Source organism: Taudactylus pleione, unplaced genomic scaffold, assembly GCF_031769625.1.
Source record: "Taudactylus pleione unplaced genomic scaffold, aTauple2 ptg001573l, whole genome shotgun sequence".
In the NCBI taxonomy this organism is placed as follows: Eukaryota; Metazoa; Chordata; class Amphibia; order Anura; family Myobatrachidae; genus Taudactylus; species Taudactylus pleione.
Window position 1 is genome coordinate 4,980,001 of NW_028285970.1, and position 26,582 is coordinate 5,006,582.

General features: G+C 40.5%; 1 protein-coding gene across 2 annotated transcripts in view; it reads left to right on the top strand.

Moving 5' to 3' along the window:
• Positions 1–26,582, top strand: part of PCSK5 (proprotein convertase subtilisin/kexin type 5) — a 622,474-nt gene that overhangs the window by 232,131 nt on the left and 363,761 nt on the right. For both annotated transcript variants that reach the window (XM_088464067.1, XM_088464068.1), the window contains exons 6-7: positions 18,955–19,043; positions 19,157–19,329. In XM_088464067.1, coding sequence (XP_088320193.1) covers positions 18,955–19,043; positions 19,157–19,329 — 262 coding nt within the window. The remainder of the gene's footprint in view (positions 1–18,954; positions 19,044–19,156; positions 19,330–26,582) is intronic.

Genomic DNA, 26,582 nt, shown 5'->3' on the forward strand with positions numbered 1-26,582 from the left:
AAACCAAAAAAAAATTTATTTTCTGTGTTTGTGAATTGTGTGCGCAGTAGCCGCACGTGCATCAACAAAGTAGTGCCAAGCGTGCGCCTGTGTCATAAGTAAAGGGCCGGCTGGCTTGACCGTTAAGGGTGCTGTAACCCCCGAAAGTACACTCCAGTCCAAACCTAAAAAAAAATAATTTTCTGTGTTTGTGAATTGTGTGCGCAGTAGCCGCACGTGCATCAACAAAGTAGTGCCAAGCGTGCGCCTGTGTCATAAGTAAAGGGCCGGCTGGCTTGACCGTTAAAGGGTGCTGTAACCCCCGAAAGTACACTCCAGTCCAAACCAAAAAAAAATTATTTTCTGTGTTTGTGAATTGTGTGCGCAGTAGCCGCACGTGCATCAACAAAGTAGTGCCAAGCGTGCGCCTGTGTCATAAGTAAAGGGCCGGCTGGCTTGACCGTTAAAGGGTGCTGTAACCCCCGAAAGTACACTCCAGTCCAAACCAAAAAAAAATTATTTTCTGTGTTTGTGAATTGTGTGCGCAGTAGCCGCACGTGCATCAACAAAGTAGTGCCAAGCGTGCGCCTGTGTCATAAGTAAAGGGCCGGCTGGCTTGACCGTTAAGGGTGCTGTAAACCCCGAAAGTACACTCCAGTCCAAACCAAAAAAAAAATAATTTTCTGTGTTTGTGAATTGTGTGCGCAGTAGCCGCACGTGCATCAACAAAGTAGTGCCAAGCGTGCGCCTGTGTCATAAGTAAAGGGCCGGCTGGCTTGACTGTTAAAGGGTGCTGTAACCCCCAAAGTACACTCCAGTCCAAACCAAAAAAAAATTTATTTTCTGTGTTTGTGAATTGTGTGCGCAGTAGCCGCACGTGCATCAACAAAGTAGTGCCAAGCGTGCGCCTGTGTCATAAGTAAAGGGCCGGCTGGCTTGACCGTTAAGGGTGCTGTAACCCCCGAAAGTACACTCCAGTCCAAACCTAAAAAAAAATTATTTTCTGTGTTTGTGAATTGTGTGCGCAGTAGCCGCACGTGCATCAACAAAGTAGTGCCAAGCGTGCGCCTGTGTCATAAGTAAAGGGCCGGCTGGCTTGACCGTTAAGGGTGCTGTAACCCCCGAAAGTACACTCCAGTCCAAACCAAAAAAAAAATTATTTTCTGTGTTTGTGAATTGTGTGCACTGTGGCTGCACGTGCATCAACAAAGGAGCAGCGCCAAGCGTGCGCCTGTGTCCCATAAGTAAAGAGCCGGCTGGCTCATTTCTTAAAGGGTGGTGTAACCCACAAAGTGCACTACTCTCCAGCAAAAATAAAATAATATTTTCTGTGTTTGTGTGCGCTTTAGCCGCACGTATATATATCAATATAACATAAATGGAGGACCAAACTTTCTCCGATAAAAATAAAATAGGGAAAGATCAAGAACCTCTTCCTCCTAGTGCTGTTGCTGCTGCTGTGAGTTGTTCATCATCCCAGAGAGGAAGTAGGAACATCACTACTTTTACTAAACAATTGACCCTCCAACAGTCCCTAGCGATGAGGATGAAGTACGACAGCAGTCATCCTGAAGCAAAACGTATAACTGAGGCCTTGACTGCTATGTTGGTGTTAGACGTGCGTCCGGTATCCGACATTAGTGCAGTGGGATTTAGACAATTGATGGAGGTAGTGTGTCCTCGGTTCCAAATCCCGTCTAGATTCCACCTGCATCCTCAAAGCAGCAGCGACAAGCGTGCGTCTGTCTGTTAAAGGGTGGTGACACCCTCAAAGTGTGCTACACAAACAATTAAAATATTGTTCTTTTTTCTGTCTTTGTGAATTGTGTGGGCTGTAGCCGCACCTGCATCCTTAAAGCAGCAGCGACAAGCGTGCGTCTGTCTGTTAAAGGGTGGTGACACCCTCAAAGTGTGCTACACAAACAATTAAAATATTGTTCTTTTTTCTGTCTTTGTGAATTGTGTGGGCTGTAGCCGCACCTGCATCCTTAAAGCAGCAGCGACAAGCGTGCGTCTGTCTGTTAAAGGGTGGTGACACCCTCAAAGTGTTCTACACAAACAATTAAAATATTGTTCTTTTTTTTTCGGTCTTTGTGAAATGTGTGGGCTGTAGCCGCACCTGCATCCTTAAAGCAGCAGCGACAAGCGTGCGTCTGTCTGTTAAAGGGTGGTGTAACTCTCAAAGTGTTCCAAAAAATAAAAAACTATTTTTTTAATGTGTTTGTGACTTGTGTGCGATGTAGCCACACTTGCATCCTCAAAGCAGCAGCGACAAGCGTGCGTCTGTCTGTTAAAGGGTGGTGACACCCTCAAAGTGTGCTACACAAACAATTAAAATATTGTTCTTTTTTTTTTGGTTTTTGTGAAATGTGTGGGCTGTAGCCGCACCTGCATCCTTAAAGCAGCAGCGACAAGCGTGCGTCTGTCTGTTAAAGGGTGGTGTAACTCTCAAAGTGCTCCAAAAAATAAAAAACTATTTTTTTAATGTGTTTGTGACTTGTGTGCGATGTAGCCGCACCTGCATCCTTAAAGCAGCAGCGACAAGCGTGCGTCTGTCTGTTAAAGGGTGGTGACACCCTCAAAGTGTGCTACACAAACAATAAAAATATTCTTCTTTTTTCTGTCTATGTGAATTGTGTGGGCTGTAGCCGCACCTGCATCTTTAAAGCAGCAGCGACAAGCGTGCGTCTGTCTGTTAAAGGGTGGTGACACCCTCAAAGTGTTCTACACAAACAATTAAAATATTGTTCTTTTTTTTCGGTCTTTGTGAAATGTGTGGGCTGTAGCCGCACCTGCATCCTTAAAGCAGCAGCGACAAGCGTGCGTCTGTCTGTTAAAGGGTGGTGTAACTCTCAAAGTGTTCCAAAAAATAAAAAACTATTTTTTTAATGTGTTTGTGACTTGTGTGCGATGTAGCCACACTTGCATCCTCAAAGCAGCAGCGACAAGCGTGCGTCTGTCTGTTAAAGGGTGGTGACACCCTCAAAGTGTGCTACACAAACAATTAAAATATTGTTCTTTTTTTTTGGTCTTTGTGAAATGTGTGGGCTGTAGCCGCACCTGCATCCTTAAAGCAGCAGCGACAAGCGTGCGTCTGTCTGTTAAAGGGTGGTGTAACTCTCAAAGTGTTCCAAAAAATAAAAAACTATTTTTTTAATGTGTTTGTGACTTGTGTGCGATGTAGCCACACTTGCATCCTCAAAGCAGCAGTGACAAGCGTGCGTCTGTCTGTTAAAGGGTGGTGACACCCTCAAAGTGTGCTACAGAAACAATTAAAATATTGTTCTTTTTTTTCTGTCTATGTGAATTGTGTGGGCTGTAGCCGCACCTGCATCCTTAAAGCAGCAGCGACAAGCGTGCGTCTGTCTGTTAAAGGGTGGTGACACCTCAAAGTGTTCTACACAAACAATTAAAATATTGTTCTTTTTTTTTCGGTCTTTGTGAAATGTGTGGGCTGTAGCCGCACCTGCATCCTTAAAGCAGCAGCGACAAGCGTGCGTCTGTCTGTTAAAGGGTGGTGACACCTCAAAGTGTTCTACACAAACAATTAAAATATTCTTCTTCTTTTTTCTGTCTTTGTGAATTGTGTGGGCTGTAGCCGCACTTGCATCCTCAAAGCAGCAGCGAAAAGCGTGCGTCTGTCTGTTAAAGGGTGGTGTAACCCTCAAAGTGTGCTCCACAAACAATAAAAATATTCTTTTTTTTTTTCTGTCTTTGTGAATTGTGTGGGCTGTAGCCGCACTTGAATCCTCAAAGCAGCAGCGACAAGCGTGCGTCTGTCTGTTAAAGGATTACATCGGTGACAGCATCCAAGTAGGCATGTCAGACAGTCCGTACCTGTACTGGCAGGAAAAAGAAGCAATTTGGAGGTCCCTGTACAAACTGGCTCTATTTTACCTGAGTTGCCCCCCCTCCAGTGTGTACTCCGAAAGAGTGTTTAGTGCAGCCGGGAACCTTGTCAGCGAAAGGCGTAGGAGGTTGCTTCCACAAAATGTGGAGAAGATGATGTTCATAAAATGAATTATCAACTCTTCCAGGGAGACCAGCCTCCAGAACGTACAGAGGGACCTGTGGTTCCAGCAGGGACGAATTAATACTCTGTGAGGATGAGGATGTACACACTGAAGAGGGTGAGGAATCGGTGGATGAGGAGGATGAGGATGACATCTTGCCTCCGTAGAGCCAGTTTGTGCAGGGACACATTAATTGCCAGCTTGTTTTGTGGGGGCCCAAACGAACCAATCATTTCAGCCACAGTTGTGTGGCAGACTCTGGCGCTGAAATGATTGATTTGTTAAAGTGTGCATGTCCTGTTTATACAACATAAGGGTGGGTGGGAGGGCCCAAGGACAATTCCATCTTGCACTTCTTTTTTTTCTTTGCATTATGTACAGTTTGGGGCCTAGTTTTTCTAACTGCCATCCTGTCTGCCACTGCAGTGTCACTCCTAGATGGGTCACGTGTTTGTGCCGCCCACTCGTGTCGCTTAGCATAGTCATCCAGCTACCTCGGTGCAACCTTTTGGACATGAAAACACTATTGTGAGGTGTGAGGTGTTCAGAATAGACTGGAAATGAGTGGAAATTAAGGTTATTGAGGTTAATAATAGCATAGGAGCAGAGAAACCAACAAATTCTGTGATTTTAGCTGTTTTTATGCTTTTTTAAAAAAAAATACAGATCCAAAACACAAAACCCAGAACCCAAAACACGGAAGGGTGGTTTTGGCAAAACCAATCCAGATCCAAAACACGAAGAAAGATCCAGATCCAAAACCAAAACACAAAACACGAAAAGTGGCCGGTGCACACCCCTACTGTATGTATATATATATATATATATATATATATATATATATATATATATATATATATATATACATACATACATATATAGAGGTAATGGGCAAATTTTTATCAAGGGTGCCAGGATACAGTAGGTGCAGCATAGGAGATGGAAAATTACGCTCCAATGTTTTTATTTACAGCATTTGAAATATACAGCTAGCTACATGACCCCAGCTAGCTGTATATTTCAAATGCTGCAAATAAACACTTTGGAGCGTTTTCCATATGAGATATATATATCGGGGGAAGGGGGCTTGTGGAGGGGAGTTGAGAGGGGGGCCCTGCCCATTTTCTCAGTCCTGGGCCCCACAATTTCTGATGGCAGCCCTGGCCCCCATACATCAGCAACTGATTGCAGCAATCGTGCAATTTGCAATCGATTGTGTTTAAAAAGCTTTCCCTTTTTCAATCGATTGTGGCAATTCTCCAATCTGCAATCCATTGAAAAAGGGAAAGATTTTTATACAAAATCGATTGCAAATTGCACAATTGCTGCAATCAATTGCTGATGTATGGGGGCCTTTAGCCAAGCCTCCTCCATATTTAAAGGCCCCCATACATCAGAGATTGATTGCAGCAATCGTGCAATTTGCAATCAATTGTGTATAAAAATCTCTCCCTTTTTCAATCGATTGCAGATTGCAGAATTGCCACAATCGATTGTGTATAAAAATATTTCCCTATACACAATCGATTGCAAATTGCACGATTGCTGCAATCAATCTCTGATGTATGGGGGCCTTTACAGTGGGCATAATGTTCTTTTCTTTGGAAGCTTTTTTTTTGTCTGTGAGCATAGAGCAGATGTGACTTGCCAACCTCTTAATAATGTTTGCAACTATAGTCACAGAAACATAAAACTGCTTGGAGATGGTCTTATAGCATTTACTTTTAATGTGCTTGTCTAGAATTTTCTTTCTGATCTCCTTAGACAAATGTTTCCTTTGCTTTCTCTGGTCCATATTCAGTGGGGATGTAGTCAGGATGCCGATGGTCGAAATGCCGACCGGCAGAATCCTGACACTGAAAGCCCGGCATGGGACTAAAGATAGGCGTCTAAATACCGGCGCCTATCATTAGCCTCATGCCAAAATCCCGACGTCCAGTATACCGAACGTAGGTAAGCCGGGTCGCACAAGCTGTTAGCCGCGAGGGGGGGGAGGGTTACGTTTAGGCACCCTCGGGGGGACTTAGGGTTAGGCACCCCCCTGGGAGGGTTAGGTTTAGGGTGTGGGGAGGGGGGTTAGGCACCACAGGGGGGACTTAGGGTTAGGTACCACCCCCAGAGTCTTAGGGATAGGCACCCCCAAGGGAGGGTTAGGGTTAGGGGGGGAGATGGGAGGGTTAAATATACTTACTCCATGGCGTCGGGATTTTGATCTATCGGGCTTTCAGGGTCGGGCTTTAAACTGGCGGCTTTTAAGCCGTCGGTATTTCATACCCAAACCCGTTGAGTGTGGTGCACATGACGATACCAAACAGTAGAGTGACTACTTTTCGCCATTTAAATAGGCTGATTATAATTATAATCCATTCAAGTATTTTGTTTTATAAGGGGTAGCAACAAATCTGTCCAGGATATTTTAGAATATATAACAGTGTTCTTTCTCCCCACGCTTTATTTCTCAGGCAATCCACCCGCAAAAGTCCCCTGCCTCCCAGCACTGTGATGCTGCTGAAAATGGCTCGTTTCAGTGGCCTCGTGTTTGTTATTGGCGGGCCTTCTGTGTAGCCAGCAAGTGGGGCAGTATCTGAGCAACGCTGCCATCTGTGTCCAGCCAGTGTGTTGTTTGTTACTGGGCCTTCTATGTAACTAGCAAGTGGTACAGTATCTCGGCTGGCTATTACTCCAGCCAGCAAGTGGGGCAGTGTCTGGGCAGCAATGTATCCTGGGCAGCATAACATATGTGTCCAGCCAGCGTGTTATTTGTTACTGGACCTTCGGTTTAGCAAGCAAGTGATATGCAGTCTCTAGGCAATACTGCCATCTGTGTCTAGCGAGCAAGAGGGGCTATCTGTGTTCAGATATCAAGTGGAGCAGTATCGGGTCAACTCTTAAATGTATGTGTCCAAAAAGCAAGTGGAAAGTTTTCTTAGATACATATCTATTAAAATAGCATTGTTTTTCCATTTAAACGTTAGCATTGGTGGGGTGCTCCATTCACTGCAAAAAAAAATCTACGTTTTGCAGAGTTCTTCCTCTCAGCCAGCCCCATCCTATAAGCAGTAGAGGCAAGAAGATCACCTTTGAGAGGGAGAGGACATTTTCTTCTTGTCTTTGCCCTCACTACTCTCCCCGTGTGAATCACCGCCCTCACTCCTCCAGTGATTGGCTGCTGATAGGGGAGGGGGCAGGGCAGCAGTGTAGAAGGGCTTACTTTTGTGGAAGAGGGAGTAGAACATCCCTGGTTCCATGGAATTATTTTCTTTAAGCTAATGATCTGTACATTTTTAGTTTTAAAAATATTGCCAATCTAGTGAATGTTTTGAAATAAAAAAATCTATAATCTGAAACTGGCATAAATGACAACATAAATTTCAAGAACAGAAATCAGTTGACACTAAAGATGAGCATTTCGGTTTTGGCTCGGATCTTCCCACCAAGTTCGGATTTCATAACGAGGCAAAACATAATCTTTCACGGATATCTCTGCACAGATGTCAGGTCACCGGTAGTAATTAGTAGTGAAAGCGTCAGTGATAGGAACCAAGGGAGCAGCTGTCTCGCAACCGAAACTAAACTGATGAATTGCTCCGGTACTTTATTATCCACTGCAGCAATTCGCACAGAGTTGGATACTTATTATCGGGGGCACTGATAATGAATAGGCCCCTATATGTTAAAAACATATTTGCTTTTTCATTTATTTCTAAGAGAAGAGAACAGAATCATAAGAGAATCATTAATAATTTTGGTTTTAAAATTATTTTATCAGTATTGATATATGAGGGACATTGGGGTCTATTCATTATGTTAATTGTCAGGGTCCGAGCAGATCTTTCGGAGCAGTGAACTTAGCACTGATGAGTTTGACTGGGCAGTGCTAGTGCGCCTGCATTCTAAAGCCGGCCATACACGGTGTGACTTCCTAACGTTCAGATGTCTTGTACGATTTCCCTTGAGATTCTTCCCTTGACATTCTCTATACGATTTGTCAAATGGTGTACACGATTGTACATTCCAGCATACGATACCGATGCGTCATCAATCCCAAAATGGAGGAGGGGAGTGGCCAGGAATTTTGCAAGACCTCGTACATCGCACATCGGATCTTACGCCAGTAAAACAGCATACAATGTGTATCACATCGTACATGATAGGTTGAAATCTTACCGCTTTTCCATATCGTGCAAAAAATCGCACTGTGTATGGGCTACATAAGGGGGGTATTTATCAAGGCTGGGAGAGACATAAAATTGTGAGAGATAAAGTACTAACCAATCAGCTTCCAATTTACATTTTGCAGGCTGTGTTTAAAAAATGATAGTTGGGAGCTGATGGGTTGGTAATTTATTTTTTACAATTTTATGTCTCTCCCATCTTTGCTAACTACCCTCCTTTGGCAGTTAGTGCAAGTGAATATCTCAGCTATTGAACTTGAATACTAATTGAATTAGAACTACTGTTATAGGTGCAATTGCACATGGTAGTGTCTATGCTTTTCTTAAAACTTAGCAGCTGGATACCTTCAGCTATTTTTTTCTTCATGTTATCAGTCGTCATGCACAATTAACAAGAATTTTCAATAACTACTTCATACATAATTAATGCATGGTCTAGAAGCTTCTGTTTAAACAACATTATTACAAGCAGTAGAATTATGCTGGTAAGTAATTATTGATAAGGGAGCAAGCTGATTACACAGCTGAACTATGAATTTACAGAGAAATCACACCTTCATTAATGTATGTTAGTGACAAACAAGTGATTCTGCCTTGCTAGAGAAATTTCTGTTAAGTCTCCTGATAAAATGTCTCGACCAGAGCAGCAATTAATATCTACTGTGAGTTACAAATCAGTGACAGCACTTGCAGCTGTGTTGAGAAGACCTAGCTGGGGATTGATGAAGTAATCTGCTTGTTTTTCTGTTTAGTAGAAATGAAAACTAATGATTTGCTCATAATTAATCTAAAAAAGTGCTATTTTTATCTTTCTTCAGACCTTGCAGTGAGAAGTGAGAGATTAGAGAACAAACTATACTTTAAAGCAAACATGTAATTTGAATATATATACTAATAATCAGCTACACTTTAAACATTCAGTGATTCCCCTCTTGATTTTTCTTAGCACATGGGGCGGTATCCAATTAGCCCCGAACATTGTTCAGGCGCTAATGGATCCCCCTGGGCTATCCAATTAGCCCCGAAGTCCAGCCCAATGCCGGCACTTATCTGGGATTTTTTTTATTTGGGACCTGATGTGTCCCAGAAAACTATCCCAAAGAAGTGACACTTTTTTCACCAGCTCAATGGGGAAAACACATAGGTCCATGAACTTGTCATGGATCCTATTTGTTTTTGGGCTAATTATCCTATTTGTTTGCCCAAAACAAATAGTATAGAAATAGGATAGGGTGAAAAAAAGGCGAAAAAAGGGTTTTTCTTTGAAAAGTCCCCATTTTTTTGCCCCCGAAAAAATATCTGGACTAATTGAACACCACCCTAAGACTCTCCGCTCTAGGGCGGAAAAGTTTACTTAACCAGACAGCAGTTCTGACATATTTTGGAAAGGATCTAAGTTTAGGATGTGCTAGCTTTGTCATGGCAGGCATTAAGCCACCTTATTCAACTAGAATATAAAACTGAGTTCAGCGGGTTTTTATTGTCCTAACTATGGTAAGAGTAATAAATCTGAACCTACTGTATTACCGTGTACATGGCTCTGGTAAGTAATCTTTAAATATGCTTACTGTTTGCTATGCAATCCATGGTCTGCCTAGTAACAAACTGGGATTCAATAAGTATAGGACTTCTGGCTGAGACAGAGGAAGATGAACCTTTATGGGAACATGGAAGGTATGGAACTCAGACAATGCAATAAATCCTACATTTATATTTCTGTCTTCTACGTTCAGCTAACCCAAACTCTGGTACCGTACCCTCTCATTCCAACTTACTCCACTACAAGTTCATCCTTTCAGCCTATAGCTCTGCTGTCTCTCTTGCTAAACAATCCTACTTCAGAGCCCATATCTCCTCCCAGGCCTCCAACCACCGACGCCTTTTCACTAACTTCATCGTGCTCCTTTTTCCTCCCCCTTCCCTTCTCACTCAGTATGCTTGATTTTGCCATCCACTTCACCACCAAAATAGGATGCAACTACGATGATATATCATCACTTCAGGCCACACCTCCCAATCTCTGATACAGGAAGCACCAGTCTTGTCCTCCTTCACCCTGATCTTTTTCTCTTCTCTACCCTCTACCTGTTCCATATGACCCCATTCCCTTCAAGCTCCACTGATCTCTTTCACCTGTAGCATGCACCCATATTGTTCCCTTGGTCAATTTAGCTCTCTCCTCTGATGCCTTCTCTTCATCCTTCAAGCATGCCCAGGTTTCCTCCATTCTTAAGAAACTCACTAATCGGGTTTCAGACGCACATACAGGTGTTGGGGTTCAGGGACTCAAACGCAAACCTCAGCTTCAGACAGGGGTCAGACGCACGCACAGCTTTCAATGAGATGAATTATACCTAACCCAAGCCCTAAATGGTGTTGACCATTTTTGTGTCAGTGTTTTGAACAAACCTTAACCATAAAAAATCAATGTCAATCTGAAAAAAAATAAGTTTCGACCATTTTTGTGTCGACCTTTTGACCAAACACTAACTCTAAATACTACTAATAAAAAATAATCACGTGTCGACCATTTATGTGTCAACCTTTTGATCAAACCCTAAAATAATAATAAAATCATGTGGCGACCATTTTTGTGTCGACCATTTTTGTTTCAACTTTTTGACCAAGTCCAAACTGTAAAAAAATATTAAAAAAGACCACACAAAAAACATATGTCGACCATTTATGTGTCGACCTTTTGACCAAACCCTAACTCTACAAATAGTAATTAAAACATCTTGTGTTGACCTTTTGACCATGTTGGCCATTTGTACCCGTCAATCCATACTGTAGAAGTGAATGGATATCCCTGACAAGCGGGCCAATTACGTTCGGGACACTTTTGCAGTGTATTTGCATGTTTACATGTTTGCACAACCAGTCTTTAATGATATTAAAGAAGCTCGTTGAACGGGACGCAAATCAGCACACATACAGTACTGTACAGTAGTGTAATTGCCGTGGTGTTATGAATAACTGATACAAGTGCAAAATGCTGATTAGTTTACAGAAGTGTACGTACAGTATAGTACTGTAATTTGCTGTAGAAAGGATGCAAATAGTTTTTTTTTAAATAAAAGTAGGTAAATTTTTTTACCTTCCTCCCCCCTTCCCCCAGGCGCTTCTCAGATTCATTTACAATAGGCTACGAACGTGTAACTTCAGGCTGGATATGCACTTTCCCACCACACAAATAAAATTCATGATTACAGTGTACGTCACTGTGTTTACCTTCCTCCATCCTCTGTAGGTATCTCGGCACCCAGCGCCATCCCGTGCTCCCCATCCGGCCCTTCCCTCACTGCGCCCTCCCCCTAAGCTTAAAAGAATAATGGCAGCGGGTGGGTAGAGTGCACAAGGATTCAGGAGATAGACTTTACAGCTGTGGAAACCTTTATAGTGTTGTGGTTAGAGTGATTGTTTTACATGGCTGTGGTCCAGGGTTCAAATCCCACCACATCCCGATATTATTTCGTAATCCTAATTTTTTTACATTCATTGTTCTATATAAATTTTTTTTCATTAAGTACAGTGTTGGGGTGGGTCCATCCGCACTAATCGGGTTGCAGACGCACATTCAGGGACTCAAACGCAAATTCAGCTTTCAATAAGACCACATGATTTCCTGTACGGCTCTGAATCAGGGCCTCTATTCATAGTTGGAAAATGAGAACTGAAACTGAAGGAGCAATGTGGAACATAGTGGAGAATGGGACAGTAGCCAGAATGTACAGTACAAGGGTCTGTAGCATAGGTGGTATTAGGGTAGCCTCTAATAATTAAATAAGTTTTCTAAGTAAAGAAATAAAAGATTTGCAGGTTGAGTTATCAAATTAGGCATAGTAGATAGTATGATTGTAGTTGTTCCGCACAGAAAATTATTTTATTGATTAATATTTCACTTGTTGTTTGTAAGAATCCCCTTTATTTCCCTTTATTACCCTTACGTGGGTTTTAAGTTTGTATTTATTTGTATTCTGTATCTATTATTGGGAAAAACAAAGTGGTGCTACCATGCTCATCATTATATACTAGTAGCAAAGAAAAATTTTCATAGCAGAAAAAAAAAAGGAAAGAGATGAGAACACTAGGTGCACTCAGGGGATTGATTGATACAAGCTTACTTTATCTATTCCCTATTAAAATATAACCTTTATTTCGGTATTTTTTAAAACAGTTTGCAGTCATTAGAAACTTGAAACACTAAAAACAATAGTAAAGATTGTGACAAAAAGTAGAGAAATAAAGTGACGTTTTAAAATCAATGATCACTGTGTCTTGTCGTATTTATTGATCGCATATATCTTTTCCTATATCTAGTGTTTTGTATTAACCAATATAATAATCTAGGGAAAAGATAAGTCAATCCTTACTTATATCATAATGCAGTGTGGTTAATATTTTTATTATTTATTATTATTTTTCTTATCTTTATTAGAACAAAGCAGTCTTTTATCTCCTCTGACTTTTGTATATATTTAGTTTTCGGTCAACTAATGCTGCCCATCCACTAGACCAGTGATTCCCAACCTCGGTCCTCAAGGCACACTAACAGTCCTGGTTTTAGTGATATCCATGATTGAGCACAGATGGTTAAATCAAAATAACTGAGGAACTAATTAAGTCACCCGTGCTCAAGTATGGCTATCTTTAAATCCTGGACTGTTAGTGTGCCTTGAGGACCACAGTTGGGAACCCCTGCACTAGACGATTAAGTTGAGCGATTGAACGATAACAATCGTTCAATCGCTTGCAAATCGTTTGCAAAAATGTCTAAAACGACCAGCGATGCTCGTGCCCGCTGGTCATTTAGACATCTATCATCGTACAAACATGCTAACGTCACGATAACGTCAGGTTGAGCATGTTGCCAGATGATTGATGAGCCTGCACTGAACGACTGCTCTTTCAGTGTAGGCTTATCACAGTCATAGAAACAACTGCACGTTTACAATGTCGTAATCGTGCTGTCGTTTCTATGGTCTGCTAGTGGATGGGCAGCATATGTCTGTTATTTTCTCAGACTAGTCACCTACGTTTGTATCCAACTAATATAGTAACAATGTTGTTAGAGAATTTCTCTCTTATTATCTACTGGATACTATTATGGTCAGGTGTATTGAATAGTAGCAACTAGGGATAGTATTCTGCCTTTTAATCGTGGTGTTGATAAATCAGATTCTGTTGTTTAAGCCTTATGTACTGTATAGGCTGCTTTTATAACACTGGGATATACTGTATGTCCCATCTATAAATAATACTTGCAGTTCTGATACTTTTCCCTTTTACCGCCAGTCAGTATAACATGCGGCTTTGATACAATTCTCTGTATTCGCGCTTTGCCTGGAGTGCATATCTGTACAATATAGGCTGATTTTCTGATGCTGGGATATGTATCCTGACTATATGTAAAGCTTGCAGCTCAGATATTTTCCCCTTTCTGCCCGTCAGTGTGAGTCATGGCTCTAATACAGATCTCTGTATTGGGGCTGTGCACTGAGCTGCTGCGGTGTGTCCACGTTTGTCCGGAGTCTCGGCCACCTGCTATAACATCTATGCACGTGACTTGTGAACACTGAATCCAAGTCCCTTTGTCGAACTTGTGCCTAGTGTGTCTGCGCTATACCCTGAGTCTCTAGTTGGGCTTCCACGCTACTACATTACAATCTGTGCCCGCTCTCTGCCGCTCGAGTCCAGCTGAGATGCGGGTACTATCGAAGTGTATACTTAGTTGCTATTCTTTTTCATACAACATTCACATGCAATTATTTGACATTTTCAAGACACTTTGTGATCAATAACCTATGTACATTTCACCGGATGTCCGGCTTCATCAGGGCAAACCGAGCCACCCACTTTACTGAGTTTAAATCTATTGTTCCTAGGCAACCGTTCTTAGGGGGTGTGTCTAGGAGTTCGTTTGTTGCATAGTAGATAGTAGTAATACATTCTTTAGGTGTAAGTAAGGGTTTCCGGTCATATGGTCGACAGGCACCATTTCTTTATCCTTAGAATGTTGACATGTTCACAATGGCAACATCTGAAATGTTGTAATTCTGATAGTATCTGAGAATGGACCTGTTTTGGTTCCTACAGTTATTAGTAACATCAATTACATTCATTTCCTATCATTTTTAGTAGATTTTGACCCCCTCACAGCACCTTAAATCACAAGGGAGATACTTAAATGCAATACAAAATACACAAGATCTGGGGTGGGATGCACTAATACTTACCGCCGGATACCGCAGTTGTACAGATCGCATATGCACTAACATATGCGATCAGTACAGCAAAGGACAGCTCTTCCAATAAGAGCTGTCCTTTGCGATCTCTCCTGCACAGTGGACTTCCTGGTTTATGACCTGGGAGTCCATCTGCGCATGTGCAGACTGACGCGGCGGCCGCGGGGCATGCTGGGAGGGATCCGATCGGATCCCTCATAGCAGCGCGATGCGGTAGAAGCCCATAGGCTTCTATAGGGTAACGTCAGCAATAGCTGGCGTTACACTCTGCATCATAGCCCGGCGGCCAGGTGATTGATGCATACGGAAAATGTGGTAAACAGGGGTTTTACCGCATTTTCCGTTTAGTGCATTCCGCCCCTGGTCTTTAGATCCAGTTCAAATGGGGACCCAAAAGTGATCCGAGCTGGGACTCGGTACGACTCCAAAGCCCAAAGTGTGTGTTTGGTTTTCAGCAAAACTGAGCGGCTCATCTCTACTAATTACATTACTTTCCTAAGTACACCCATAATTTTTATTAATCCACAATCATATTTCACAGACTAACTTCCATTGCCTTTTACCTAGTCAGAGACTGTACAGCTCTGGGTTAATTCTCCTTACTGCTGTTCCAGGAGCTGTGTCTTCTGAACTTCATCTCAGGAACCTTGAAAACCTTTGAATCTGTTATCTTGTCCAACAAGGTTTCTTTAAACATTTTTTGTCAATGCTGTTTGTAGAGTTCCTGCCCTACCCACCCCAAGGAGAGCTTGCAGTAAAGCATGTAGAAATCTGTTCAGCATAATTAAAGTTTCACAATTTCAAATTGCATTTCTCTCTGGATTAAGTAAATTACTCCCCAGAAGCAAAAGGTAAAATATTTATGACTTTGGGGAGTGCTTCTCTTTATACCCGGAGGCAAGTAATCTTTGCACTTGAGCTTCACACTTATATCGGGATATATTGCAGGTCTCTAACTTAATTAAATAGCTTTAGGCACTTTACCCGGAGAAGACACAGCATGACAAAACCCAAGGGTAATTGGATCTTCCATCTAGCATGTGTGTATTTGGAGGGCCAGTTACAAGTTATAACACTCTAAGAAACTTGCAATATTTTATTTTCAAAAGGAACAATATCCAAAAGTTGTATTACCTCCTTATGTAGATAATTACCCAAATGCAAAGACCCGCAAATATACAGCTTTCATTAGTATTGTTTTATTTATTTTATACAATTTTTCAGTAATCAATGCACTGATCGTACAATTTTAGTATTTTGTTACAAAATTGTGCTTAAATCAATTCTCACCTAGTAAAACAAATAGCTTTAAGAGTATTATTCAATTTATTTAAAGAAACTTTTCTGGCTTTAAAGCAAACAAAAAGTTTGTGCTTATTTTTTGTGTGCTAATCATAATGCACACACTGTATAGAGAATATGTAATCATTTAAAGTAATTCTAGTCCCAGTACATTGGAGCTTACATTCTAGATTTCCAAGCAGTCAAATACATACCAGCATTTTATTGGATGGGGGCAGGAAACTGGAGCACCTAGAGGAAACCCATGCAAATACAGAGGTTACAATTCTGAATCAAATGTATCCGCGCCGTTTGACTGTTCGGCTTACTTACTTCCTTATTCTAACACTTAGAACCAGGCCCAGGGTGAATGTCCAAACTCCACACAGATAGGGCACTTGTCAGAAGTGAATCCATAATCCCATTGCTGTAGGGCAGCAATGTTAACTATGGTGTCATCGTGCCTTAGTGTTGTTGTATTTGTTTGTATTTGTATATTTTTTATGACAGAATTTCACTATTCACTCTTTAATGTTTAATCTGGACTATACTTAAAGAAGAATTATCTGCCACTTATTTAGGGTCGCTTCATATTTGCATGCAAGCCGTTCGCATTTGTACTCGTACTCTGCATGCGGAGGAAAATGCAGATATTTGCCCATATGCAAAGCTTCACATATCTATTCGAGCACACTGCCACTATCCATCTGCTTTTGGAAGTAGTAGTCATCACTAGCAGCGCACACTTGAACCAGATCTATCATTGGAGCAAGAGAGCAGTATGAGACTAGATGGATCTCTACATATGCTCAATTCTGCGCACACATCCATGACATTGTCATTCTACTTAAGATACATGGAATCGCTCTGTTGCCACCCAGTTACACACATTCAACCAAAAGTTGCAACAAAGGGGATGGGTACGGGATCCCGAAGGTCAGGATGCCAAACAGTCAGAATAACAATAGTGGCATCCCGTCAGTCAAAATCCAGACAGATTTAGGCAAGTATTATAATCCTAAACCACCCCTCCCTCAGCCTAACCCAATCCTCCCATCCCACAGCCTAACCCTAACCTTCCCCTCTTGCAGCCGAACCCTCCCCCTAGTGCCTAAGCCTCCCCCTAACCCTAAGGGGTCTATTTACTAAGCAGTGTTAGGAAACAGAGTGAAAAGTGATAAGGTGCCAGCCAATCAGCTCCCAACTGTCATTTTTCAAACACAACCTGTGAGATGACAGTTGGAAGCTGATTGGCTGGCACCTTATAACTTTCTTATCACTTTTCACTCTGTCTCCTAACACTGCTTAGTAAATAGACCCCAAAATCTTACCTCTGCAATCTGTTGGCATCCTGACCGTCGGAATGTTGCGTACATCCCCAGCAAAGTTGTGTACGACTCTGAATAGCCTGCAGTTGCTCATAGTTGTGTGCGCTCAGCTGTAGAGCAGGTGCAGTGCTAAAGATCTAAAGCTCTGTCCGCAGAATCGACTTGCATGTAAGTCTGCCTCAGACCCTTAGGCCGGTATCCTATTAGCCATATACATTGAGTATGACACAGGTTGGGGCAGTTGTGGTTCCATAGAGCTAGTATGATTTCCTTCTTTCCAAAATAAGTTATCCCCCAGGTAGTAGCATGCTCATCAAGCTTTTCTTAATAATGCATCATTTTGTGTAACCAAGGTTTCCTGCAGTCTTTCAGCCTACTTTATCATCTTGACAGAAACACAAAGAACGAATGCACAACCTTTTAGCCCTGTGTCTCTTTAGACTGTAATTTAAAAAGCCTGGGAACTTGTTTCTCTCCATTATAAACAATAAAAGAACTTCAGTGAAATGATGCACACGCTCTCCGATTTGGAGTTTCTCAGGCAAAGGCTCTTTATGTTGTTTAAACATGTTTCCTCAAGAGGTTCGACCACCTTGCAGTAGCTTTTTGCTTTATTTATAACTTCCCTTTGTAATTTACATTATCCCACAGAGAAAAAGATAGAACACTCCTCATGAGCATCAAGACTGCTTGCCTCACACATGCACACACACGCACAATATCAATACACCACCATTGTGTCTTTTGTGTCTCAAAGTAATGGCTACATGCTACAGCCAGCGTCTGATGGTTTGAACTTAGTTCATTTTAATGTCTTCTGCAACCTCACAAAAAATCTGAAAAATGTCTAAACTGTTCCATAGAATCTAGAATGTGTTTTATATAGGCAATGACAGGCTGAAGGCAGATTAGAACGGGCCACCATTTCAGATTTTGACAAAATGTTGCTTTTGTTATAAAGGGGGAGATGTATCAAACCTTCAAAAGTGATAGAATGGAGAAGTTACCCATAGCAACCAAATCAACTTCTAGCTATCATTTATAGTACACTCTAAAAAGTGACAGAGGTTGATTGGTTGCTATGAGCAACTTCTCCAATGTATCTGTTTCAAAGGTTGATACATCTCCCCCACAGTGTTAATTTATTATTTTTAATTGTATTCATATTACATGAATGAATATTCTTATGTAGTTGTGTATACCTTGCATTATTTGGAAATAGTGACATGGTGTGATACAATATTATGTTCAATATAAACATTCAACTATTCATACTTCAGAGGCTAAAGTTCTTGAACCTCATTTGCTGGTGGACATAAAAGTGTAGCTATTTTCTCTGATCATTATCTATCTGTAAATGAATTTAGCCATAGAAGCCATAAGTGCTATCCCAGGAGCTCCTCACTCGACAACAATATGTTGGGCACTTTTCAAACATCTTCAAGGACCTGTGACATTTAGCAACAGCAATCTGCTCAAAATGTCATGGCTCATGCAGAGTTAAACGCTGCTGGAATTCTGAGTGGAGTTGAGAAGTCAATTACCTTTGCAATGAGATCTTATTTTACAGCTGGATATTTCACGTGTACGACCTACTGTTGAAAAATATCAAAAAGGTCATACTGTAGCATTGCTGAGTTGGGAGTACCCAATATGTGGCTCACATACAGTTTTGACTTTTCTATAGGGACTATTGTATTGTAAGAAATATTGCTTTGTGTGAAACATCAGAGAGATAGCATTATATATATTGTCAGATCTACTTTACTTCTACTATAGAATTTTATTTTGTTTTAAGGCAAAAACAAAGTTTGTTTTTGTTTTATATCTCGCAGCTAAATTGCCCAAACCTTGGCACTTGCTGCAACTTACAAGCTGTTACATTTGGCCCACTTTATTGTAAATTAATTGCCATTTTGTTTACCCTTTACAGGCATGGAACGCGCTGTGCAGGAGAAGTTGCGGCTACTGCAAATAATTCGCACTGTACAGTTGGAATAGCTTTTAATGCCAGAATTGGAGGTATGTGTATCAGTATATATTTTTTATATGCACCATTAAAATGCTATACGCATATAAAGTTGTGAAAAGCTACAGTGTTATGGACCTTTTGAACTCTTTTTGTTTGTCTACAGGAGTGCGCATGTTGGATGGAGATGTAACAGATATGGTGGAAGCCAAATCTCTCAGTCTGAACCCACAACATGTACATATCTACAGCGCAAGCTGGGGACCAGATGATGATGGCAAAACAGTGGATGGACCAGCATCTCTTGCCCGTGACGCCTTTGAGAATGGCATTAGAACTGTAAGTGTATATGTGTACAACCCAAAGGCTATATTATGTTGCACAAAGGTTATATAAGTTACACTGTATCAAATGTGCCAACATTTAAATCTTTCCATCCAGCTCCTGGAAGGGAGATGCAACTGATGACTGTGAGGGATGGGACTGGATGCTTCTTGTTATTAAGCCCCGATGACGCTATTCTCTGATAATTGCATCATCAGATTTGGGAGACCCCTAGATATTGCAGGAGAGTAGGCTAGTAAGCACTGTATACTTTTGATGTGCACAACAACCATAGAAACATAGGAACAAAGAACAGGAACACCCTGCAAGATACCTGGTTGGTGGTCCTTTTGTTTCACGTAAAGGCAAATAATAACACTCTTGAATATTTTAGGTGTGCTTTCCAGCCTTCCTTTCATCAAATGCAAATATAGAAATGTAATACAATGTTCTTGTAAACAAAGTGTCACATGCAATAGACATCATAAAGCATTATAAATTATACAACACAGGATTAAAGCTTGCAAGATGTCTATCTCCTATATAGACTAGGAATTGGATACAATTCTGTTATTACGGTAGAATAAGTTAAAAAATATTCTTAATATCAAATATCTTTGTATGTAAACACAACCATTTTGTTTTTAGTTAAACCCAAATAGAACTTTTTGATCACATATTATAACTAGGCCCACCCTTTTCTATGTTTTTTTTTTTTTTTTAATAATGTAACAAAGTAGTAGTTCTCTGCTTTGGCGCATAATGTAGATAACACATATGCAGTAAGTCACCTATATGATCTGTAATGACATCGCAGGGAGGGTATGCATTGTTCATCCTGACCAAAGGCAGCAGAAATCACATCATAGTTGATCATAATATGTGGAAACAGATGCACACTTATAAAAGATATCTCCCTGAGAGCTGAGCATGTGTTAGTAGCACTGGTATTCACTCTCATTAAGGTCTGATGATGCAGAATTGATAGTGACAGATAATGGTAATCCTAATTCTAATTGGTAGATTAGAAACCTAAAGTTTCTAAAAATGAAAAGTGGATGTTCCCATAGCAACCAATCAGATTTTAGCTATCATTTTTCTATTGCACTCTAGAAAATGAAAAACAGAAGCAAATTGGTTGTTATAGGCATCACCTCCACTTTTCTGTTTTAGAAGCTTTAGTAAATCTACCCCTAAATAATAAAATAACATAAATGTCATTCACTTACAGGGGAGCTGTAAGCAAACAGAAAGAGCCTATGGTATCATCTATATGTTTGCAATCATTGACTTTTGCAGAAAGGAATGAAGGGTAGAGAGCCATAGTGGCTTCACAGCTGTGTTGTGCAACACAGTTACGATGAGGGTTAATTCCTTTACTGAAGCCTTAAAATAAACTCTGCAAATGTTCATAGCTTTATTTTAAAATACAGATGCACCTCACTTAATGACCGAGTTCCGTTTCTACGACTAGGTCGTTAAACTAATTGGTCGCTAAACGATGAGCCGTATATACTTAATACAGGTAATTGTTTTTATTTATTCTGAATAAAGAAAAGGTTTAAAGGAAACTCCAACTTGAAACTGTAACTGTGTTTTACTTTGCATAACCCTTACATACTGTGCAGTACAATTAATGTAATTAAAAAAGACATTCAGAGTAACATTATAGTCATTGTACTATGGGTTCCAGCTGGTCGGAGCGCGGGTCGTAAGTCCGAGTGGTTGTTAAACAAGTAGGACGTTAAGTGAGGAGCATCTGTATACAGTAATATACTTAGGCACTTGGTTGTGTCTATTATATTTATAATTATTATTTATTTATAAAGCACTGACATTGTCCACGGAACTATATAGTTTACAGAATTTGAACAGTTATATGAATTTAAGATTTACACAAACTTCAGACAATAGAAATGATAACTCTGATCAAAGAGCTTACATTCTAAAGTATCTATTAAATTGATTAATTTTCAGAAATCAGGAATCAGTACTTTCAGGGCAACCAATCCAAATGCTTTATACAGTCAATATATTATTTAATTATAGCAAATTAACAAATATTTAACATAGTTTAGAACCACTTCTTCAATATATATTTTGATATGCTATCAATTTTGTAGTCTTACCCAGCATTCAACACTAAAATAACAAAAGTATTACTAGTATTACTTTTGTTTTGCCCAATGAGATACATCTGACCTTAAATGTCTACTATTATTATTATTATTGTTATTATTATTATTTTTATATCTTCATCATGTTCTGCAGACCTTTAAGGCGTCCATTCATTTTTTGTGAAAAACATTATAACCTCTTATGCTAAGCTTAACTTCTAAAAAAGAAATAACGACACTGACAACAACTGCTTGGTTCAAATCAGAACTGATGTATTTATTAATTGCAAATTTATTTTAATGAAAGAGGGCGGCAAAAGAAGGCGCTACCATAACCCAGCCAAAATACCTCTTACCTCAAAAATGGGGGACGACTAAAACCCCCTTTCAATATGCGTAACCTGCGCTGTGCAAGTCTCACCACCCCTTACTTTGGCACAGTCCGGACGCTTCCGCAAAGAAAGTGCCCAATCGTCCAACCCGCATAGGTAGGACACACTCACCATCCTTCAAAGAGGCAATTGCCGCACAACGACCGCTTTCGCTACATGTGGCTGCTGGTTAGTAGCGCCTTCCCGCCCACTGGTTTAAGAATGTTTAGTAAAGACAAACAAAACAAAGACAAACACACGGTTTTGGGTAGGGAGGTAGGGGCTTCCAACTGAAAAAGAGGCTGAACCTATTCAAATTCGGCCTTAAATAACAAAACCTAAATGTACCCGCCTCTATAAACCCTAATAGGCTGACCATAAACTAATGAAAATATACCTCACAAAATAGAAAACTGCCTAGCAACAGATTCCCTACAACTACCCATCACAAAAAACTGAGGACTCTTATATAGTCTCATGCTTATACTTTCTTTGTCTAGTCTAAAATCAAATAATTTTATTTCAGTACTTCATTCCTTGACCCAGTGGAGCTTTCAATCCCTTCCACAGGCACATGGACAGGCCAATTTGAGCACAACACTTTTAACCTATCAGTATAAATTTGGAAAGAATGGTAGTGGTGTGGCTTCTATTAATTGCCACGTGACCAGGGCCAGAGCCTTTAGGTTTTGAGATTTTTTTGTAATCATTAACCTTCATTTAATTCTCATGAAGTTCAGGGGGAGGGGGCTCTGGTCTAGAGAGTGGGATACTTTCTGATTGGCTGACTGATCTATCTTGGGTACACGGGAAAATGCAGGATTTCTACCAGAAGGTTTGTGAATGCTTAATTATGGAACAAATTAAAGAAAAACTTCCACAATAAGTCTAAAGCAGACTATTTTCTATAGTTACAGATGTGTCCTTACTAAGCTTTGCTAACATCGTGCCAAAGACCCCTCTAGCTCATGCCACAGTGATGCATATTGTGGCACACCATGTTATCGGCTACTCATAATGTCTGAGTTAAAAGAGCATAAAGACTAGTCAACCTTGCTGTCTATCCATATGACTACAATGTGACTAAAATCATGTTGTACATATACTACAATGATCTATGACATACATGCCGAACAACAATGTACGTAAATATGATTCTCCACTTTTAGCCGCATTGTCAGTCTTATTGGATAGACAGCAACATTGACTAGTCATAAAGTTATTAGCTATTTTTTATCCCAAAAATTAAAAAAAAAATTTTTTAATGATATTATGCTACTTCTTTGCTAATCTTCTTAATTTTAGTGGTGGCAGTGCAAAAATACCCTTGCGAAACCTTAGCGCAAGTTAGTGTCATTAACAGAGCACACAATCTCACACCACTCTATTGAGTATGGGCGTGATGTGAACGATAATGCACAGCCGCATGTGCAATACCGTCCAGCAAATACTTAAATGCTGCAGGAAGTGTCTATAGGAAGCAGACGCCCCCTGACAGAAATTGTGATCTGAGTGCAGAATCCGTAGATGCTGCATCCGTAGATGCTGCATCTGATCACCACTGCGACCATTGGTCGCGATCGCGGCAGCATCGGCCAGTCTGAGTGAGCTTCATCTTACTTAGGCTGGCAACTTGCAAGGCCAGGAAATCTGCGTCCTCCGACGCAGACCCTGGCCTCGGTCCTCCCGGAAAGCGGGAGTGTCACGCCCCTGTTTGGGGAACACAGTCCAAGCATGTCCCCCAAACGCCACAGCATGTCAATCATATGCGAGTGAGAACACAGGACCCATTCTGCACAGAACAGATTTTGTGCATGCGCAGATCTCAAACAATCAGATTGGTAAGTAAACCTTCTTAATTCCTTCTTGACCTCACTACACAACCAGTGATGTACCACACACACAAGGGATCCTGGGGAAGTGCAAGCAGATTGATGAACCTATAATACACTCAGGAATCAAAATTACCAGCACCATATTAATGAAAAGTACTATTATAAGAATATTTGTATTGGGCATATCGGTAGTGCTGTCACCTACGAATATAATAAAGTATGTTTGCTGGGCAGGCAGACAAGCATTATTACATGGATGCTTTTGTATCGCTTCATGAAGCACAGTCACGCTTTGCCTATTACTAGCTTGTAAATGCAATATTTTTAAAGTCAAAACTGTATTCATAAGAATATTTAGCAAAGTTTTGTTTATTGTAGTAGTGGAAGCACTTTAGTGTCTACAGTTAGGCAGACATCTGGTGAACATTGCATCTGATGCTGTTTTAATTCACTCGCTTTGTGTGTAAGGTAAAATAATCAGACTGGCTGGACACCAAGCATGTTTTTGTAAGTGGATCACACATAGCTAGAAGTCTGCACTTGACAAATCTCTGATTGGTGCCACCGGCAAACTTAGAGCTGTAGAAAACATTGTACTAAACAATGGGAGATGCCACAATAACATGTGTAGCTGTCTGACCTAACACCCCACATAAGCATTTTTTTATTGCATAGAAGAAACCAAAATTAAAGTGTTGTAGTGTAATATCACAGCACATTTTCTTTACCAGGACAGGACAAATAGTGCAATCAAATTCTTCAGATGAAGTGACCCAGTGCCAACAAATCTTTCTAGGGTACATGATGGACTTCATCTTGTTCCCATTACACAATTCTGTTTAAAGCTTTGGACGGCTGCCCAAAGCATTTGATGGACATTAATGATGAGATGTGGTGCTGCTAGGCCTTTTGGGCATACACGACAGGAAGCTTCCCCTCCCATCATCGCAGCCGCCTTTCTTCTCTTTAACTTTGGCTCTGCTTTTGCTATTCATTGGGGTTTAGCACTAAAAATCATTCTCTAGCCAAGAAAACAAAATAAAATGAATGCGCTATAAAAGCATGATCATTGTCTTTTAGTTACCAACATTTCTGAGCGTTCACCTGTTACTCCTATATTAGAGTTGCTGACAAAAGGGGAATTTTAAGATTAGAAAAGTTTTGTTAAAATGTCTATATTAACCCAAATGAATGGTCATTACCTATTAATTAATTGTTGTGCTTATATTTATTCATTCTGTTATGGGATGCTTTAACAATGCATAATGTGAATATGCACAAACTAATTAGGATGAGCTCCAAAACCCACCTTAAATATATTACTAACTGTAAATGTACTGCCCTGCACTTAGTGTCTGACAAATTTGGAGCAGCCAGCATAACCAAAACTCTATCTTCCAATAATCCAGTCAGATGTGATCTGAAGAACTGAGTTTATTATTTGATAGAGGAACTTGCGTGGATGTACACAGATCGATGCGTATAAACAAATGTGCACGTGTGTGCACATGTGTGATGTGATGAGATGAGTGATGATAAGTAATGATAAGTAATGGTAAAACTGTAAACAAACAAACAATGAAAAGCAATTACTATATGTACATGGGAATGCAAGGCAAACATATACATAACATGGGATATGCAAACAACATGAAACATACAGTATGCAAAGTACAGGCTGCAATGTCACATAGTACAGCTAACATGCATAACTGGCTAAGCAGATCTATGGCACAGTTGAAGCTTAGAACTCACCATCGGATGCTGTACCAGGTTGAGCATATGTAATGATGACTGTCTGGGGCCATGTGCAAAGGAAAATGGCTGCTTACAGCTCCTTTACCCCAGAATGCATTGCTAGATTGCTATGGAATGTTAAGGACAAAATAGTTCAGATTTAAACTGCTGCTGTCCTGACCACTAGGTGGGGCTGCTAATGTGAATTAGTGTAACATAACAAACCCTATGCTGAAGGCATGACAGTAAAAGATAATTTAATGTGGTTTTACCACATGGTAGTCCACTGCATTCATGCATATATTACTCTTTTTGGAGTGAAGTGTAGAAGAACTCCCATTGAGGGACTACATTTGGAATTATTTTATACTTTGAGACCAGTTTTGAACTTCCATTTTCAGACAGCTTAGTTTAGAAGTTGCTGTTCTTAACAAGAAAAATATGATTTAAGTATTAATAATTGGAATAAAACACTGGAGCTTGTTTGCTCTGAAATTACAAAAAAAGAAAAAGGAAGGTTACTGCTCTAGTTTATGATTTAAATAAGTGAATTATGTAAGGAACCCCATATGCTCCTATTTGACAATATATCCAAATTATGATATTATATTCGTATTGGGGGTGCAGCCTGATAACAACAATAAGTACATCAGAACAAAGAAAAAAGGGTTGTCTTATTCCAGGAGCACAATATTGAGTTAAAACTTAACTTTTAATTCATATTCAATAAACAAATATAACACAAAAATAAACAGAAAAGTATTTAAAAGAAACAAGATGTCTCTAGACCAGAGATGGGGAAGCTCAGGCTCGGGGGCCGTATAAGACCCTCGGAATCATTTGGCCTGGCCCTTGGAGCTTTTTTATGCTAGCCTCATCTGGCTAGCAGAGTGCCTAGACTGGCATCCTGCAGTCAGAATCTATGCAGCTGTGCCATCTGGAGCGTCCTTAGGATGCTTCAGACAGTCACACCTCTGCCTTACAGCTCCCCAGAGCATCCTCAGGATGCTCTGGGCTTTGCTGTAATCATCGGCGATTGTGGCCCCGTCCCGTGTGACGTCACATGGAGGGAGCCTGGCCTGCACCAGGCCCGCGAATAATGTTATATATATTAAATGGACCCTCTGCAGAAAAAAGGTTCCCCTCTCTAGACTATAGACAAACATATATTCTGTTGATTTGATAAATGAAAAGGTGTTAATTAAAAA